We start from the raw sequence: 19399 nt of genomic DNA, 5'->3' as shown, positions 1-19399 counted from the left end.
ATCATGAGGTATACTGGAGTGCGGCCAGACGGGCCCACTAGCCACCATAAAACACCCAAAGTATGAAGAACTCCATGTGTGGAGCAGAATGTCCCTTAGCAAATGAGAAAGGCCCGTGGCTAAGAGAAAAGATGAGAATACACAAGGAAGTAAGATCCTATCCTATTTGCCTGCCTGATTATCACCCAAATAACTTTGTAAACAAATTTTAATCCTTTCCACAGGATTCCATCTTACTCTTACTTCTTTGCCATAGATTTGTCTTTGGGGTATTTGTATTCACGGGGGAAAACATTTTCAGTCTTACAATATAGATATACTAAAAAATATTTAAAACACATCTACTTGCTTCTACCCAGTCTTTCTGAAATTGTTATGTAATACTATCTTATGCTCCCAAACTGCTTCCAGTACTGGGTAGATTAAAACAACATGGTTTCATCTTTAGGGCATTTATAATATCATTGCCAAGATAAGCTCCATTCATACATACAAAAAATTAGACTACGACCAAATGCCAAAAGATCTGGTACAAATATTGCATAGGAAGAGTTCAATCTTGGTTCAAATAGGAAATAGTGACTTGAAAGATAATTACACAGATTAAAGGTGGGAGAAAATAATTTAAAAAAATATTTTATTATTCATGAGAGAGAGAGAGGTAGAGACACAGGTGGAGGGAGAAGCAGGGTCCCTGTGGGGAGCCGATGCGGAACTCGATCCCAGGACCCCAGGATCACAACCTGAGCCAAAGGCAGATACTCAACCACTGAGCCACCCAGGAGTCCCAGAGAATAGTTTAAGGATGATTACACCTTGAACTAACTTAGCCCTGGCAATTATTTTCATTATTTAAAAATTTGTTTTTCTCGCGGGGCCTGGGTGGCTCAGTCAGTTAAGCCTCTGCCTTCAGCTCAAGTCATGATCCCAGGGTCCTGGGATTCAGTGCTGCATCGGGCTCTCCACTCAGTGGGGAGCATGCCTCTCCCTCTCTCTGTTGTTCTCCCTACTTGTATTCTCTGTGTCAAATAAATAAAATCTATTAAAATAAAATCATAAAAATTTGTTTTTTCTTTTCAGCTTCGTGGTGGATCCTGAACAACTAGATGTTCCTAGACATTTTCTTTATGGTTCCAAGTGGAAAACAAGTATTCTAATCTAAAATGTGAATTAGAAAATTCTCGGCAATTACTAATCTACTCTATACATTTGTTTAAGATGTGCGCTCTTCTAAAACGTCTTGTATATCTTTCATGTGAAGTTTAGCTAAATTTTCAAAGTTCACTCTTCTCAATATTTGCTGTTTTGCTACACTGTAACCTAAAACCCTTTAGTGGCAAAATCCTAATATGTGAAAAAAGTATACCCATAAAGGAACAAAGTTGTGAAAAAGAAATGATAAAAAATAATTGAAGTGGAAACTTTGAGAATATTACTTCATAGGATAGCTTTTGTAGATTTGTCAGACTATCAAGGTTAAATCAGTGTTTTGTCATTTTTAAGTAATTGATTTTCTGTGAATGAAGTTTATTCTTCGGTAACGCTCACTCCATTCCCAGCTCATGATCTTATGAGTATTTACTTTACTGGAAAAGCTAATATGTGATCCAAAATGGTGTCCTTATGCAGAGAGAGAAACAGCAGGTGTACAGAGAAAAGGCCATATGAGGACACAGTAAGAAGGTGCCAACATCAAACCAAGGAGAGGCCTCGGAAGAAATCAACCTTGCTAGCACCTTGATCTTGGACTTCCAGTCTCTAGAACTGTGAAAAAATACTTTCTGTTTTTTAAGCTAAAGAAATAATATTAATACATGAGCATACAATGATCTTGGCTATAATCTATAGACTCTGTATAGTCCTGTCAGGTTATAAACTGGCTTTTCACAAGTGAACAATTCTGTGATAGGATACCATATAGTACTGTGACATCATTATATCATCTATTAGCATCATAATTCCCTGTATGTAAATTCAACAAATCAAGAGAATAGAGTTTTACTTTGAGAAAAATCTGATTCAAATGTTTTGGCATATGATCCTAGGGGACTAATTTTCTTATGAAAAATAGACATTTGCCTTTAAATAATGATTTCAGGATATTTAAAGAACAAAATTTTAACCTAAGTGAACAAAGAAGAAATGTAAAACAAGCATAAAACTTTAATAAAATAGGGAAGGTACTAGACATACCTTTTCCAGTTTTAACACCAGAAAGACAATTCTACTTTCATGAGAACAGTTATGTACCTAATATACTTTGCTATACAAGCTCATATATTTTTAATAAAATCTATTCCGATAAATGCTGATGAAAATCTGGTGCATATGGAAGTTTGTTACCATGTTACATGTTATTCTGTAGTCCAGATTCTCTTGAAACCACAGGTTTTCAAGGAAAAACCTGTAATTTTTTTTCCACTATTAGAAAACTGAGAAGGTTGAACTAAACTGTATTTTTTAAATATAAAATTTGACCTACAATATTTTCTCAAACTAATTTATATTAGCTCCTATCAAAGGTATACCTTTGTATACTCAGTCCTCATCTATCTAAGTAAAAAAATTTTTCATAGCTTCTTCTAGATAAGGACAGTAAATTTTGACATATACACACACATAACACAAATGTGCGTATTGTGTGCGCATATATATGTCTGTGTGTCTCTGGTCATTTCTAAAGATGACAAACACTATGAAACAACACCTGGCTCAACTCTTTTAATTTATATACAAAGCAGAGAACATTAATGGAGATGTACAATGATTATTCAAACAAGCTATACATATGTACAAAGGCAAACAGATAATAAAACAGTCTTTATAGTCTCACTCTGATTATATACAGTGACTTTTGACATATATAAACTCTTCTTGAAAAGGCTGGTTATGAATGGTTTGAAAAAATACAAATTATAGCCAATCAAAACATTTTTCAGTATTAGATTCAGAAAGTACCTAAGTCTTTTGAGTGTAAAGCAGTTTCCAAAGTATGGTGGTGGTCTGACTTAAAAAGGTTTCTGCCCTCAGTAACATGCTGAGCAGAATGGCTCTTTAGATTCCAAACCGGAATAGGTTCTATCATAGTTTTTTTTTTTTTTAACTTTAAGAATAGGTAAATAATAAAGCAAACCAATTTAATTATATGGTAATACTGACCTCAGCTCTTATATAAATTGTGTGTGTGTATATGTACATCCATACACACTGAAACCTATAATATAAAGGGAAAATAGGACAAAAAATCTGGGCCCTAGGTATAAATGTATTATTTTTAAGTAACCCATAAATTTATGGTTTTAATGTATTTTTCCCTATAAAAAATATTTTCCTGGGGAACGAAGAAATGAAAAGTAATATACTAAAAGACCACGATGGGAAGCCTACCATGTACTAAAAGCTTGAATCCAGGAAATAAGCCCAAAACCAGTGAAGAAAAAGTTACTGGTAATTCAGTTTAAGATAAATTTTTTGCCAAATGGTGGTCTTGGATGCCTTGCCAGTAGACCTGGGGATCTGAGAGAGTAGAAGTAGGGAGAGTTTACACTTACCTTTATATCAGCAATTTTTTTTTGACACTATGCTGGAAGAAACTTTTTTCAATAGTAACATCCAGAGTGACAAAATGCAGGAAATTTATTACATAAAATTTCTAGGAGGTAAAAGTTTAACCCCCAAATTCTTCATCCATACATGTTCTTGCTATAAGAAATTACAGAATTAAAACTTAATGTACCTCAGTTATTTGCAAATGCCTAAATTTTTCCTCCTTTGGAAATAAAAATATCAGTTTTATTTTGCAATTGCCCAACTTCTTTTGTTATGTAGTCTGATTAGAGACAACAAATAGCAGCTATTTTTCACCTTCAGTTTCATTTTTTTTCCAAATTGTCAATCTCTGCTAGTAATTATTTTATCAAAAACCTAGAGACCAAAGACATGCCTATTAAATAAAATATTAAAATATTCTCCTTCCTGTCACTGGGAACTATGCATCGAACATCCTGGGTCATTCTAAGCCTCAGGAGAGATTGTAAAGATCCTTTCAAAGTGCTGGTATGAAATCAATGGGAAAAAGAAAAGCCAACTTTAATAGCAACAAGAAATTATGTACCATATATACATCATAGCAAATACTTTATATTTGAGAATCTTTACAGCTTACATTTCCATTCCATTATTATGAGATGAAAAACAAAAAATTGCAAGTAGCATGCAAATTATAAATACAGCCTTCCACTTTACTAAACAAATTCTTACTTTCCAGTGTTACTTCCCAATTTATGCAGGAAACTGCCTGCAAAGCTGAAACTGATTAGAAAATTCTTTATAGTTTAAAATATCTTTCTCATTTTAGGAGAAACCAAATACCCAACCATCAAAATTAAAAATAAACTGAATTGTCAGAGTCCATTACAGTTATTGTTACTAGATCCACTTCATTTGCAGGTGTCCAAAATATAAAACAAATAATTCTTTATCTTCAAATTCATCTGTTCTTAAAATGCTACTTAAAACTTTGGTGGTTTTCCTGTAACATAAAAGAAAAAGTTAATTTATCAACTAGCTCGAATGAATACAGTTTTTACTACTTAACTTAGTTTATCAAACCAAATACTGTGATCCTATTAAGTGTTTACAGATCTTAAGTGCATGTTACTATAGAAAGTATTAAAGTAACTGGAATTTGACAAAACAGTTCTCCTATGTTTAATAAAATGTGTAATTCATTTTTAAATATACTAGATTGTATTCCAAATCTGTTCTGTTTTTGTGGTACCTGGCTTGTTCAAAATAATGTGTATGTCAGACTTTTATTTACACAATAAAATATTAGAGATGAAATAAATCTTCAAATGAAAAAGTGACCATATTTTATATAGCACTGAAGTTTAGATTTATTCATATACACTCCTAAGATCTTTTCTGAATATTTTTGTATGGTTGGAAAATCTGAACATCATTAAGGACATTTTCCATGATAAAATATTCCTGTGTGAAAGAAACTTGAATTTCTGCTTAAATTTGGAAAAACTGACTGCAGTTCAATTTAGGGAGTTTAAGAGAAAAAAGGGCCTTGCATTCCAAAGGGCTAGAAACCCCAAGAATGGAAAGCACAAGTGGTATGTCTCACATTTGAGCCATTCTCAGCATTCTATATTCTGAGTTCCTCTCAATTGAATACTTTTACCCATATAAAATAGTTTATGAAGACTCTAAAGTCAAATTCTAGTCTAAATTTACTAAGTGCATAATGAGAGCTAAGTACAGTTCAAGCCCTTCTAGACATTATTTCACTTAATCCTAACAACTAGAGATCATCAACCTCATCTGCAATCATAAAACTGAACGGTATACTAGCACACAAGTCGAAGCGACAATTTAAACCCACGCCCAATATCAAAACTCCTGGCTTTCCAATTAATATGCTAAAAGATACGTGTATTTATTTATTGTATTTGTTTTGATGAAATTTAATGCAGTGACACAAATATAAAGCTCTATAACGAGCAAAAATACACGAATAAATGAGGTAATGTGTTTTACTGTATAAAAAGAATGAACTGAGAAAAGCACCCACAAGCAGACCATACATATATTGCCAGAAAGGGGGCAGAGGACTGTCCTTTCAGTAAATACCGCTGGGATGACTGGATATCCATGTAGAAAAGAAAACCTGAGCCCTACCTTACACCATAGAGTATAATCTATTGCCGATGGATCATAGAAATGAATTGAAAAACAGTAGAACTTTTAGACTCTTTATCTTTCAATGGAAGAAAATATTTCTTAAAATATACCTTCCTGTTTCTTGAGCAGAGTGGTAATTACTTACAATAGTTGGTCATATTATATATTTAGATGTGTGTACTTTTCTGAATTACATTCCACAGTAAAATTAAAAATTTAGTGAAAGAATCCAGTGAAAATACTAAAGATAAACATTTTAGAATGAAAACAATACAAAATTAGAGAACTGCTTACTGGTTTTTGAAGTACAATGGGATGATCGGGCAGGAAGTCTGGCTTTTTTCTGCAGATGGAAACACTTGAGAGCTTCAACAGGAAATCTCTGCTGTACTTAATTCTCTCTATAGATATTAAACATCAGATGTAATGTTATAAAATACTCTCCCAGAACACTTTTTGGCTCATAGTTTTCTGCATGTCCCTTACTAATCCATTATTTTATAAAATAATGAGTATTTTCTATGCAAAAAAAAAAAAAAAAAGAGAAGCAAGAAATTTTGAAAAGTATCTACTGCCTTCACTTTTCCTTTTACATGGAAAGGAAGCCAAGTAACCAAGGAAAATTGGGAGAGAAACATTTCAGAAAATTGGTAATGCATGGTCTCTCCCATTAGGCTATTCAGATTTAGTGAAGGGATCATAAGCTTAACAGTAGTAATACCTGTTGGGTAACTCAGATCCTGCCAAAATAGGACCCTAAGAAGCCTGTCTAGTCTTCACACTTAAAATGTAATACAATCAAAATAAGTTTAAGAAAATTTTGTTGTATATCTGCACATCAGAGATATGCTAAGTAATGGTGAAAAAAATCCAAGATAGGGTCCCTATCTTCAAATATCTGCATATTTCTCATCAGAAATGATCACCATAAAAGATCACCTGCTGAGCCAGAGACAGAAAAGCAATATCTTTAAAGTGCTAATAGAAAAGAACTGACAACCTAGAATTCCATACTGTGAAACAAAATTTTCTGCTGGTCTCCATCCCTGGTTCCTTGCACAAAGCTCCTAAAAAAAAACCTTGTAATTTCATTAAGTGATAAGAGTACTAGGAGCATCTTTTGTTCTAGGATTTGGTTTTTGACCCTACTTCCTGATACACAGCTCTTAAATCCCTTGAATTTTCCTGGGTGACAGAAATGTCCTTCTTTCTAATGAGATGAATTTCAGTGGGCTTCTGGACAGAGGATGGTCAAAAGAAAGATCAAGCCATGATAGAAGCTTGAAGCTTACAGCCCCACCCCTACCTCCTCTAGGAAGTAGGTAGGGCTACAGATTTGAGTTAATGACTGATCATGCCACATAATGATGCCTCCATAAAAATCTCAAAAGTATGGGGTTTGGAAAGCTTCTGGGTTGGTTAACACATCCATGTACCAGGAGGGTGGTACTCCACAAGGATAGAAACTCCATACTTGGGACCCTTCTAGACCTTGCTCTATGTATCTCTCCATTTGTCTTCATCTGTATCCTTTATCATATCTTTCATTATATAATAAACTGGTGTTAGTTTACCCTAAGTTCTGTGAGCTGTTCAAGCAAATGATCAAATCCAAGAAGGCAGATTTAACCTAATATACAGCCAAGTTGGACAGAAATTTTGAGTAATCTAGGGACCTACTACATGCAACTGTCATCTGAAGTGGAGGTGAGTTGTGTGAGATTAAAATCATGTGAAGTTAAAAGACATTTTCAAAAATGAAAGAAAAAGAATTCATAAGTAGTAGTTATAGCTGATCTATGAGGAATGCTAAAGGAAGTTTCTGAGGTTGAAAGGCAATGAAACTAGACAAACTTTAATATTCAGAAATGAAGAATAAAGGGTAAATAGCTGAATGAATATAATGGACTCCTTTTTTTCCTTCTAAATTCTTTAAGTGTGTGAATGTTGAAATCAAAACTTAATGACACTCTCTGGTAGAGATGTGATTCATACAATAACAGCAAATAGGACACTGCAATGGAATAGAGGGAAGAAGCCTACACATGGTTGCAAGGTTTTAGCATCACCATTTTGCATGAAGTAGTATAATATTAACAAGTACACTGATTTAGATATTATAATCCCAGACCAACAACATAAAAATACAATATAGCTAAAAATTCAACAGATATAATCAAATACCAACAAAAATTCAAAAATATCCAAAAGAAGGCAGAAAAAGGGAAAAAATAGGATAAAATAAATGATAAAAGGCCTAAATCCAACTACATCACCTTAAATGTTAATGGTCTAAACCAGAGATCAATAAACTTTTTTCTATAAAAGGACTAATAGTAAATATATGAGAGTTTTGGGACATAAAGTCTCTATCACAACTACTCAGTCTTATAATGCAAAAGCAGCCACGGATAGTAAACCATGTGGCTGTGTTCCAATAAAATTAATTTCCGAAACAGGGATTTGAACTGAGGGACATAGTTAACTCTTAGGTTAAACACTGCAATTAAAGGCCATAGATTGACACAATGGATTAAAAGAGAGAAAGTAGGGATCCCTGGGTGGCGCAGCGGTTTGGTGCCTGCCTTTGGCCCAGGGCGCGATCCTGGAGACCCGGGATCGAATCCCACATCGGGCTTCCAGTGCATGGAACCTGCTTCTCCCTCTGCCTATGTCTCTGCCTCTGTCTCTCTCTCTCTGTGACTATCATAAATAAATAAAAATTTAAAAAAAAAAGAGAGAAAGTAGTATTATATGCTGCCTGCAAGACATACACAGATAGATTGAAAGTAAATGGATATAAAATGATATACCGGTAGGAAAAGAAGGCAAGAGGGGCTATATTAGTATCAGCTAAAGAGACCATTATTGATGGGTTGTGCCTAATGACCAAGATCCAAAATACATAGAGGGAAAATGACAGAAATAAAATAGTTTCACAAAAAATAGGTAATAGAAAACAATCCCCTTAGCACTTTATAGAAAAGTGCTAGACAAAAAAACCAGACTAGACAAAAAAATCAGAAAATACTTAGATCTGCCCAATATCAACCACCTTGATTTAACAATTACAGAAACTACATCAACAACTGCAAAATAACAAATTATTTTCAAGTGGACATGGTATAGTCACCACAACAGACCATAAAAACAAGTCTCAATAAATTTAAGGGGTTTGAAAAAAAAACACACAACAAGGAGACATTACAAATAATATCAAACATACAAAATATCATGTACAAAGAGACTTCTATGAACAAATTATACATCAAACAAATCTAACAACCAAATTTATCCAATTCTAGGATAAATACAGAAGCTATCAAAACTGAGTAACAAGAGAAAATCTGAACAAATTATTAAGGAGATTTTATCAGTAATCAAAAATGTCCCAACAAACAAAAATCCAGGACCAGACAACTTCACAAATTCTACCAAACATTCAAAGAATTAATATCAATCCTTGTAAAACTCTTCCAAACTCTCCTAAACTCATGGGACCAGCCTTATCCTGATAGATCCTCTTCTCGAAGGATGCCACCAAAAAATCAGACCTTGATAAACACAAATGCAAAAATCCTCAACAAAATATTAGTAAAGAAAATTCAACAATACATTAAAAAGATCATAGTGGGTACAGAGGAAACATACCTCAACAGCATAAAACACAAGTAAGATGAACTCACAGTTAAAATCATACCCAATGTGAAAAGTTGAGTTTCTCTAAGGAAGTTTCTTTAAGATTAGGAACAAGACAAGGATGTCCACTCTTGTCACTTTTATTCAACATAGTACCGGAAGTCTTGGCCACAGCAATCAGACAAGAAATAAGAAATACAAGGCATTCAAATTGGTAAGAAAGATGTAAAACTGTCTAGTTACAGATGACACAATACTATATATAGAAAACCCTAAAGACTCCACACAAAAAAATACTAGAATACGTGAATTTGGTAAGATGCAAAATACAATTAAAATACAGAACTCTATTATGTTTCTATACACTAATTACAAGTTATCAGGAAAAGAAATTAAGGAAATAATCCCATTTATAGCTTCATTAGAAAAACAAAATACCTAGGAAAAAATTTAGCCAAGGAGGTAAAAACCAAAAGCCCTATATTTAAAAACTATAACACACTGATGAAAGAAATTGGAGATGACACAAATAATGCCATGCTAATGGCCTGGAAGAACTGATACTATTAAAATGTTCATATTATCCAAAGGAATTTACAGATTCAATGCAATCGCTATTAAAATATTAATGGCATTTTTCACAACTAGAAAAAAAAATCCTAAAACGTGTGGAACCAAAAAAGACCATGAGCAGCCAAATCTATCTTGAGAAAGAACAAAACTGGAGGTATCACACTCCAATTTGAAACTATACTACAAAGCTATAGTAATGAGAACATTATGGTACTAGCACCAAAAAAAAAAAAAAAAAACCTACAGATCAAATGGAACAGAATAGGGAGGCCAGAAACAAACCCACATTTATATGGTCAATTAATCTATGATAAAGAGACAAGAATACACTAACACGGGGAAAAGGGAGTCTCTTTATGGGGTGCCTGGGTGGCTCAGTCAGTTAAGTGTCTGCCTTCAGCACAGGTTATGATCCCAGAGTCCTGGGACTGAGCCTCATGTCAGGCTCCCTGCCCGGCTTGTGCTCTGGCCCCCTCTCTCTCTCTATCAAATAAATTAATAAAATCTCTTTTAAAAAAGTCTCTTTAACAAATGATGCTGGGAAAACTGGACAGCATATACAAAAGAATGAAATGACTGTTTTCTTATACCACATACAAAAATAAATTCAAAATGGATAAAAGAGCTACAAGTAAGACTTAAAATCATAAAACTCCTAAAATAAAATATAAAGTAGTAATCTCTTAGAACTCAGTCTTAGCTATACATATAGGATCTGTCTCATGAGGCAAGGGAAATAAAAGCAAAAATAAACCATTGGAACTACATCAAATTAGTTTTTGCAAGGCAAAAGAAACCAACAAAATGAAAAGACAACCTACCAAATAGGAGAAGATATTTGCAAATGATACATCTGATAAGGGGTTAATCTAAAATATACAAAGAACTCTACAACTCCACACCAAAAAAAAAAAAAATCCAATTAAAAGGGGCTGAGAACTTGAATAGACATTTTTCCAAAGAAGACACACAGATGGCAAAAAGAAAATATGTTCAACATAAGCATCAGAGAGATATAAATCAAAACCACAATGAGTTATCACTTCATACCAGTCAAAATAGCTAGTATATCAAAAAGGCAATAAATAACAAACATTGACAAGGATATGGAGAAAAGGAAATTCATGCACTACTGTGGGAATGTAAATTGGTACAGCCACTATGAAACAGAGTATTGAAGGTTCTTCAAAAAATTAAAAATAGAAATATAAAATCCAGCAATTCTGCTTCTGGGTTTTTACCCAAAGAAAACAAAAACACTAATTCAAAAATATATATGTACCCCTACATTCACTGCAGCATTATTTACAATAGCCAAGATACAGAAGCAGCTTGTTTACTGACATAGCAATGGATAAAGAAAATGTGCTGTATAATGGAATATTATTCAACCATAAAAAAGAATGAAATCTTACCATTTTGACAACATAAATGAACTTAGAGAGCATTAAGTGAAGTGAAATAAGTCAAATAGAGGAAGACATATATTGTAAAACCTCACTTATATGTGAAATCTTAAAAAGAAACTAAGGTCACCAAATAGATTGGAGGTTGCCAGAGACAGGGGATAGAGCGTGAGCAAAGTGGAGAAAGGGGATCAAAAGGTATAAATTTCCAGTTATGAAATAAATAAGTCATGGGAATGTAATATGCAGGATGGTGACTATAGTTAATAACACTGTACCACACATTTGAAAGTTACCAAAAGAGTACAACTTAAAGTTCTCGTCACAAGAAAAAAAAATGTGGAACTATGTATGGTGACAGATGTTAAGTAGACTTATTGAGATGGTCATTTCCCAATATAAACAAATTTTGAATCATTATGTTTTACACCTGAAACTAATGTATATATCACTGTACTTCAACAAAAAAATGCTAAAAAAAAAAATCAAGGCTTGAAATCATACAGACTATATTCTCTGATAACAAAATTAAGAAATCCAGAAAATTTTCAAATATCTTACTTCAAATATCTTATAAATTAACATATTTCAAAATAATTCATGAGTCAAAGATAAAATAATGAGGCAATTAAAAATATTTTAAAGTGAATGACAATATAATGTCAAAATTTGTGTATAGCTAAAGCAGTGCTCCAACAGAAATTTATAAATTCTTGTAAGAAAGTATCTACAACAAATGACCTAACAATCCATTTTAAAATGCTAGAAAGAAGAACTAAACCTTAAGTATAAAAAATAAATTTGTAAGGAGATATCACCAAAATAGAATACGTCAGATTAAAATAGCAAAAGTTGGTTCTTTGAAAAAGAGAAACAAATTTGACAAATCTTAGGCTAGATTAATTAAGAAAAGAACACAAAAATCAAATGTGAAGATCAAAAGTGGCTGTCCAGGGGCACCGGGGTGGCATAGTCATTTAAGTGTCCAGCTCTTGGTTTCAGGTCAAGTCATAATCTTAGGGGTCATGGGATCAAGCCCTATGTTGGGCTCTGCTTAAGATTCTCTCTCCCCCTCCCTCTGCCTGTCTTTCCTCCCACCCCCACTCTTTCTCCCTCTCTAAATAAAAACAGTTTTTTAAAAAGGGGTTGTCCACAGATTGTACAGACGTTAAATAGAAAATAGGAGATACTATGAATAACTTTAAGCCAACATTTGGCAACGTGGATAAAATGGATATACTACAAATTTTGTGTGGACATATTTTTTTTCATTTGTCTTTGGTAATTTTACCAGTAGTAAAATTGCTGGGTTTGTAGTACTTTGGAAATCAGGACCTCTTAGAATTGCTCTAACTAAAAAATCATATGAATTGTCAATACCAAGATAGATACTTTATATAAATGTAATCATATAATATGTAACCGTTTGTGTCTGGCTTCTTAGCATAACATTTTAGAGTTTCATTCTACCTAGAAGTTCCACTTAATGAAACTATCAATCAAGCATGTAATAGTACATTTTTAGATACACAAATTCAAAGAATTTACAAACAATACTCGTTTTTTGAAGCTCCTGGAAAATGCACTTGAGCAAAATGAGGTATATCAAAAAAGAAGAAAACATAAGGGTCAAGAAACAAGAGAGTAAAGTCAGCAAAAGTAACCAAGAAAGAAACTCTAAAAATCTATTTCTCCACCAAAGCAACAAACAGTCAAAAACTTCCAGAACCAACTTTTTCTGAATTTTAAAATCAAAAGCTTACAAAACCAGGGGAATACTTAATAAAGAAGAGCTAAATTTAGTAAAGAGTTTTGTGGCATTTTAACTTGCCTGAGAGCATCTCCCCCAAACCAGCTTGGCAATGGCCTTGAAAATAACTGCTCTCATTCCTGATACAGGTTGCCAGTACTGGTGACAGCAATGCAAATCATATTCTCAGAGAACTGTGCTTGTTCATTTTGACCTGTCTGGTGACCCCCTAAAGAACTATCTTAAAGGACTTGCCTGTATCTTACCTAAGAACTCTTCCAGGGCTGAGGCTGCTATCTGAATTCATTTGTCAAAACATTTACAGGAAAATGTATTAGCCAATTCCTCCTGGGAGAAGGGATAACAATTAAAGCAAATAATAGGAAAACCCAAAAAGCTTAGGAATAAAGATTAGGGAAAAAGATGCTTTGGGGAATAAGGGCATGGAAAGACTCAGATGTTCCTAGGACTCTAGAAGTTCACATGCATGCTAAAGGCTAGGCTCATGCTCACAGAAAGACTTGAGAAGGTCCTAAACTATCATCTCTGGCTGACCTTCAGATTCCTCAGAAGTAAGAAGTCAAAGGAAGAGTTGTAAACTGCCCATTGAGTACTAAAGGCACACCCCAACACACATAGAGAAGCCATATACAAAGACTGGGAGAGGTTTTTTCCTCTTCTGTTTTTTGGTTCTAGGTATTGAAGGAATTCTCTGCCAAATCATCAGCTGACCATGAAGATATCACAACAGAGACTTGAGTGGCCACATGTAACAAACATAGACTTTACAATATTAGTTCAGAAAAGGCACTAGACAACAAAAATTTCACAAGCAGCAATAATAGAGCCTAAAAAAGGGAGAAAATCTGATTTCCAGAGTTATACATTATAGTCAAAATACTGTTTTCAAAAACAACAAAATACAATGCATTCAAAGAATGAAGAAAGTATGGCCCATATGTATGAATAAAAGACATTTTCTCTGAGATGCAGAGACATTGGATTTACTAGAGAAAGACTTTATTTTTTTTTATTTATTTATGATAGTCAAAGAGAGAGAGAGAGAGAGGCAGAGACACAGGCAGAGGGAGAAGCAGGCTCCATGCACCGGGAGCCCGACGTGGGATTCGATCCCGGGTCTCCAGGATCGCGCCCTGGGCCAAAGGCAGGCGCCGAACTGCTGCGCCACCCAGGGATCCCTAGAGAAAGACTTTAAATAAACTATTTTAACTATGCTCAAAGAACTAAAGGAAACCATGAGAAAGCACCTTGCCAAATAGAAAATATGGTTAAATAAAAATTATGAAAAGGCCCCTAATTCTGGAAAAGTGAAAAGATTCGCTAGAGTGGTTCAACAGCAGATATGAGCAAGCAGAATAAAGAGTAAGCAAATTTAAAGATAAGTCAATTGACATTACCCAGTCTGAGAAATAGAAAGAAAAAAGAAAAAGAAAAATGAACATAACCTAAGATACCTGTCAGACCACAGCTAGAATGCCAACAAACATACAGTGAGAGTCACAGGAGGAAAAGGGAGAGAGAAATGATAAAAAAAAAAAAAAAAAAAAAAAATACTTAAGGAAATAATGGCAGAAAACTCACAAATTTGATGAAATACATACACTGACACATCCAAGAAGCTTAATGAACTACAAACTGGATACACTCAAAGAGGTTCACACTAAGATGCATTATAAGCAAAATGTTATAAGATGATCCTGAGGCCAGCAAGAGCAGCAATTAGTCACTTACAAGGGATTCTCAATTGGATAAAATGCTGATTTCTCATCAGGAATCATGGAAGCCAGAAGGCAGTGGGGAAGACAAAGTACTGAAAGCAAAAAATCAACCAAAAATCTATATCCAGCAAAACTACCTTCAGAAATAAAAAAGAAACTGAGACATTCAAAGATAAAACAAAAACTGACAGTTCATTGCTTAGAAAAAAATGCTAAAGGGAATCCTTTAACTTGAAATTAAAAAGTGTAAAGTAACCAGAATCAGGATGCCTGGGGTGGCTCAGTGTTGAGTGTCTGCCTTCAGCTCAGGGTGTGATTCCAGGCTCAGGATTGAGTCCCACAAGGGGAGCCTACTTCTCCCTCTGCCTATGTCTCCGCCTCTCTTGCTGCACCTCTCATGAATGAATGAATGAATGAATGAACAAATAAATAAATCTTAAAAAAAAAATAATAAAGTAACTGGAGTCCACATTGATAAGTAAAAACCAGTAAACCTAACTACACTTGTAGGCAAGTTAAAAACTAGTATCAATGAATTTTTGGATGTAACTTCCCCTTATTCCTATATGTCTTGAAATACAAATACATAAAATTGCAGATTCATAAATCTAGGTTGATAGATTACACAACATATAAAGATGGAATTTGTCATAATGGCAATGTAAAGGTGGGATGGTGGGATGGAACTATAGGGGCAGAGTTTTATATAATATTGAAACTAAAGTGGTATTAATTCAAATTACACTGTTGTAAATTAAGTAGTTCCCCAGTGCAACTGCCAGGAAAATAACTTCAAAATATACAGTAAGGGGAATGAAAAGGAAATAAAAATGATACAGTAGAATCTATTAAACACAAAAGAAGGTATTAGTGGAGGAAATGTAAAACCAAAAAAGATCTAAGACTTCTAAAAGACAAATACAAAATGGGTGTAGTTAGTCCTTCCTTATTAGTAATTACAACTGAATGTCAGTCATAAACACTCCAATTAAAAGACAGAAATTGGCAGAATGCATTAAGAATACGATCCAATTATATGCTGTTTGACAACGATGATACTCACTTTAGATCAAATTATAAAAATAAGTTAAAAGTGAATGAATGAAGATGTGTGACACAGATAATAACCAAAAGAGAGTTGGAGTGGGTATACTAATAACAGATAAAAACAGACTTTAAGACAAAAATTGTTACAAGAGATAAAGGAGAACATTATACAATGGTAAAAGGGTCAATTCACTAAAATAACAATTATGAACATATATTACCTAATAACAGAAAGGAAAACTGATGGAACTGGAGGCACACGGAGAATTTAATAATAACAGCTGGAGATTCCAAGGATCCTACTTTCAATAAAGAACAGAAAAACTAGACAGATGATCAACAAGGAAATAAACAGAGGGCATGAACAACACTATAAGCCAACTACACCTAACAAACACATACAGAACACTTCATTTAAAAACACCAGAATGTACATTCTTCTGAAATGTACACGAAACTTTCTTCAGGATCAACCATGTTAGGCTACAGAATAAGTCTTAAAAAGTTTTAAAAACAATGGTATCATACAAAATATCCTGACTATAATGCAATGAAAGTAGAAATCAATATCAGAAGTAAAACTGGAAAATGCATGAATATGTGGAAGTTAAAAAAATACTCTTAAACCAATGGATCAAAGAATAAATAACAGAGGATTGAGAAAATACTTTGAGACAAAAGAAAACAAAGACACAACATACCAAAATTTAAAGGATACAGCAAAAGCAGCACCCAGAGAAAAAATTATAACCTCAAATGCCTATATTAAAAAAGAATAGCTCAAATCAATACCTAACATCAAACATTAAGGAACTATAAAAAGAATGGCAGGCTAAAGCGAAAGCTAACAGAATGAACGAAATAATAAAGATGAGTAAAGATAAATGAAATAGAGATAAAAAAATAAACCAACAAGTCAAAGGTTGATTATTTGGTAAGATCAAAATTGACAAAGATCAACTAGAAAAAATACTTAAATTACTAAGATCATGTATAACAATGATTTTGTATCCTGCAACTTTGCTGAATTCATTTATTAGCTCTACTGTTTTTACATGTCCTACATTTTAGGGTTTTCTATGTATAAGACTGTGTCATCTGTGAATAGAAATTACTTTGTCCTTTCAAATTTGAATGTCTTTTATTTATTTTTCTCAACTACATGCTCTGGCTAGAACTTCCAGTATAATGTTGAATAAAAGTTGTAAAAGTGATTATCCCTGACTTGCTCTTGATATTAGTGGGGGAAAACTTGTAATCTTTCACTACTATGATGTTAGCTGTGGGGTTTTCATATACATCCTTTATTATGCTGAGGAAATTCCCTTTTATCTCTTGCTTGCTGAGAGTGTTTATTAAGAAAGGATGTTGGATATTGTCAAATGCTTTTTCTGTAACAATTGAGATGGTGATGTTATTTTTTTTTCTTGCATTCTGTTAATGTGGTGTACTATACAAATTGATTTTCACATGCTGAACCACCCTTAGGATTAATCCCACATGGCCATGATATATAATCTTTTTATTATGCTGCTGGGTTTGGTTTGGTGGTATTTTTGTACCTTATATTCTGAGGATTACTGATCTATAGTTTTCTTTTTGCATGATGTTTTTGTCTAGCTTTGGTATCAGAGTAATATTAGCCTTACAGGATAGATGAAAAGTGTTCTTCAAGTTTTTGGAAGAGTTTGAGAAAGTTGTGTTAATTCTTCTTTAAATGTTTGGTAGAATTCACCAGTGGAGCTGTCAAGTCCTGAACTATTCTTTGTTAGGAGATTTTCTTATTACAAACTCAATCTCCTTACTTGCTATATGTTTATTTAGATATTCTATTTCATCTTAAGGAAGTATTGGTAATTTCTGTTTTTAGTAATTTTTCTATTGCATCTAGCTTACCTAATATTTTGGTGGCGTACACATAACAATTGGCAGTATTTTCTTATAATTCATTTTATTTCAGTAAGCTTACAGTAATACCCCTACACAAAATCAGCTGTGTTTTCTACACTATGAATTAACAGTCCAAAAAGGAAATTAAGAAAACAGTTCCACTGGCATGACAAGGAATAATTAGGAATAAATTTAACTGAAGAGGCACAAGACCTGTACACTGAAAACTGAGACACTGATAAAATAAAGACTGAAAAAAATGGAAATATACCCCATGTTCATGGATTGAAAGTTTTAATACTGTTATAATCCCCCAAAGTAACCTACGAATTCACTAATATCCTATCAAAATTCTTTTGAAAGAAAAGGAGATTTTTTTGCAGAAATAAAAATGCAGATCCTAAAAATAACATGGAATTGCAAGAAACCCCAAATAACCCAAACAACCTTCTGAAAGAACAAAGTTGAAGACTCATACTTCCCAATTTCAAAACTTACTATAAAGCTACAGTAATCAAAACAGTGTGGTACTGGTACAGGACAGACATACAGATTAAGGGAACAAAACTAGAAGTCCAGGAATAAACACATACTCCTATACTCAAAGGATTTTCAACAAAGATGCCAAGATCATCAAATGGAGAAAAAATATCTCATTAATAAATAGTGGTGAGACAACTGGATATCCAAGGCAAAAAAAAACAAAAAAAAAAACAAAAACAAAAACAAAAAAGAATCGAAGGTGGGCTTCTACTTACACCATATATAAAAGCTAACTCAAAATGGAAAAAAGACCTAAATATAAGAACTAAAACTCAAACTCATAGAAGTAAATCTCCGTGACTTGAGATTTGGCAGTCATTTCTTACATATGACATCAAAACCATGAGCAATAAAAGAAAAAATAGACTTTATCAAATTTTTAAAAATTTGTACAGATAAGTACACTATCAAGAGAATGAAAAGAAACTCCAGTATAGGAGAAAATATGTGTAAATTATATATCTGATAAGTATATATCTGATAAAAGCCTTGAATCATATATCTGATAAAGGTCTAATACATAGATCTCAAATACCTTATATATACCTAAGTGTGTGTGTATGCAGGGGAAGAAAGGAAGTGAGCACGGGGACAGGGGAGGGAAGTGGCAAAGAGAAAAAGAGTTGAAAGTCTAGTATCCAGAACTTTTATAACTCAATCACAAAAAGAAAATAACCCAATTAAAATATGGTCAAGGAACTTGGGTAGACCTTCTTACAAAGAAAAAATATAAATGGTCAACAAGCACAGAAAAAGACACTCAATATCATTAGACAATAGAGAAATGCAAATCAAAATCACAGTGAGATACCATTTCACACCCACTGGAATGACTATAATAAAAAAAGATCCTAACAAGGATGTCAAGAAATTGGAACCCTTACACACTGCTACTAAGAATGTAAATGGTATAGCCACTGTGGAAAACAGTTTGGCAGTTCCTCAAAAAGTTAAACATAGAATTACCATGGGACCTGGCAAGTCCACTCCCAGGTATATATCCAAGATAAATGATAATAGGTGTTCAAACACATACTTTCCACAAATATTCACAGCAACATTATTCATAACAGCCAAAAGGTTTACCCCAAATGCCCAACTGAGAGATAAACAAAATGTAA

The 19399-nt window shown here is 33.4% G+C and overlaps 2 protein-coding genes across 3 annotated transcripts in view; one reads left to right on the top strand and one right to left on the bottom strand.

The window, feature by feature from the left end:
* Positions 1-4849, top strand: part of NECAB1 (N-terminal EF-hand calcium binding protein 1) — a 187590-nt gene extending 182741 nt beyond the window's left edge. The window contains exon 13 of the mRNA XM_072734344.1: positions 1081-4849. Within this exon, the coding sequence (XP_072590445.1) occupies positions 1081-1106 (26 nt within the window). The 3' untranslated portion in view covers positions 1107-4849. The remainder of the gene's footprint in view (positions 1-1080) is intronic.
* The window catches only part of C13H8orf88 (chromosome 13 C8orf88 homolog), a 39100-nt gene continuing 22407 nt past the window's right edge, over positions 2707-19399 (bottom strand). For both annotated transcript variants that reach the window (XM_026013423.2, XM_026013428.2), the window contains 2 exons: positions 5986-6092; positions 2707-4531 (listed from right to left, as the gene is read on the bottom strand). In XM_026013423.2, the coding sequence (XP_025869208.1) occupies positions 4508-4531; positions 5986-6092 (131 nt within the window). In that variant the 3' untranslated portion in view covers positions 2707-4507. The remainder of the gene's footprint in view (positions 4532-5985; positions 6093-19399) is intronic.

Source organism: Vulpes vulpes, chromosome 13, assembly GCF_048418805.1.
Source record: "Vulpes vulpes isolate BD-2025 chromosome 13, VulVul3, whole genome shotgun sequence".
NCBI classification, from domain to species: Eukaryota; Metazoa; Chordata; class Mammalia; order Carnivora; family Canidae; genus Vulpes; species Vulpes vulpes.
Note: the sequence above shows the minus strand (reverse complement) of the source record. Positions and strands in the feature narration are given on the sequence as shown.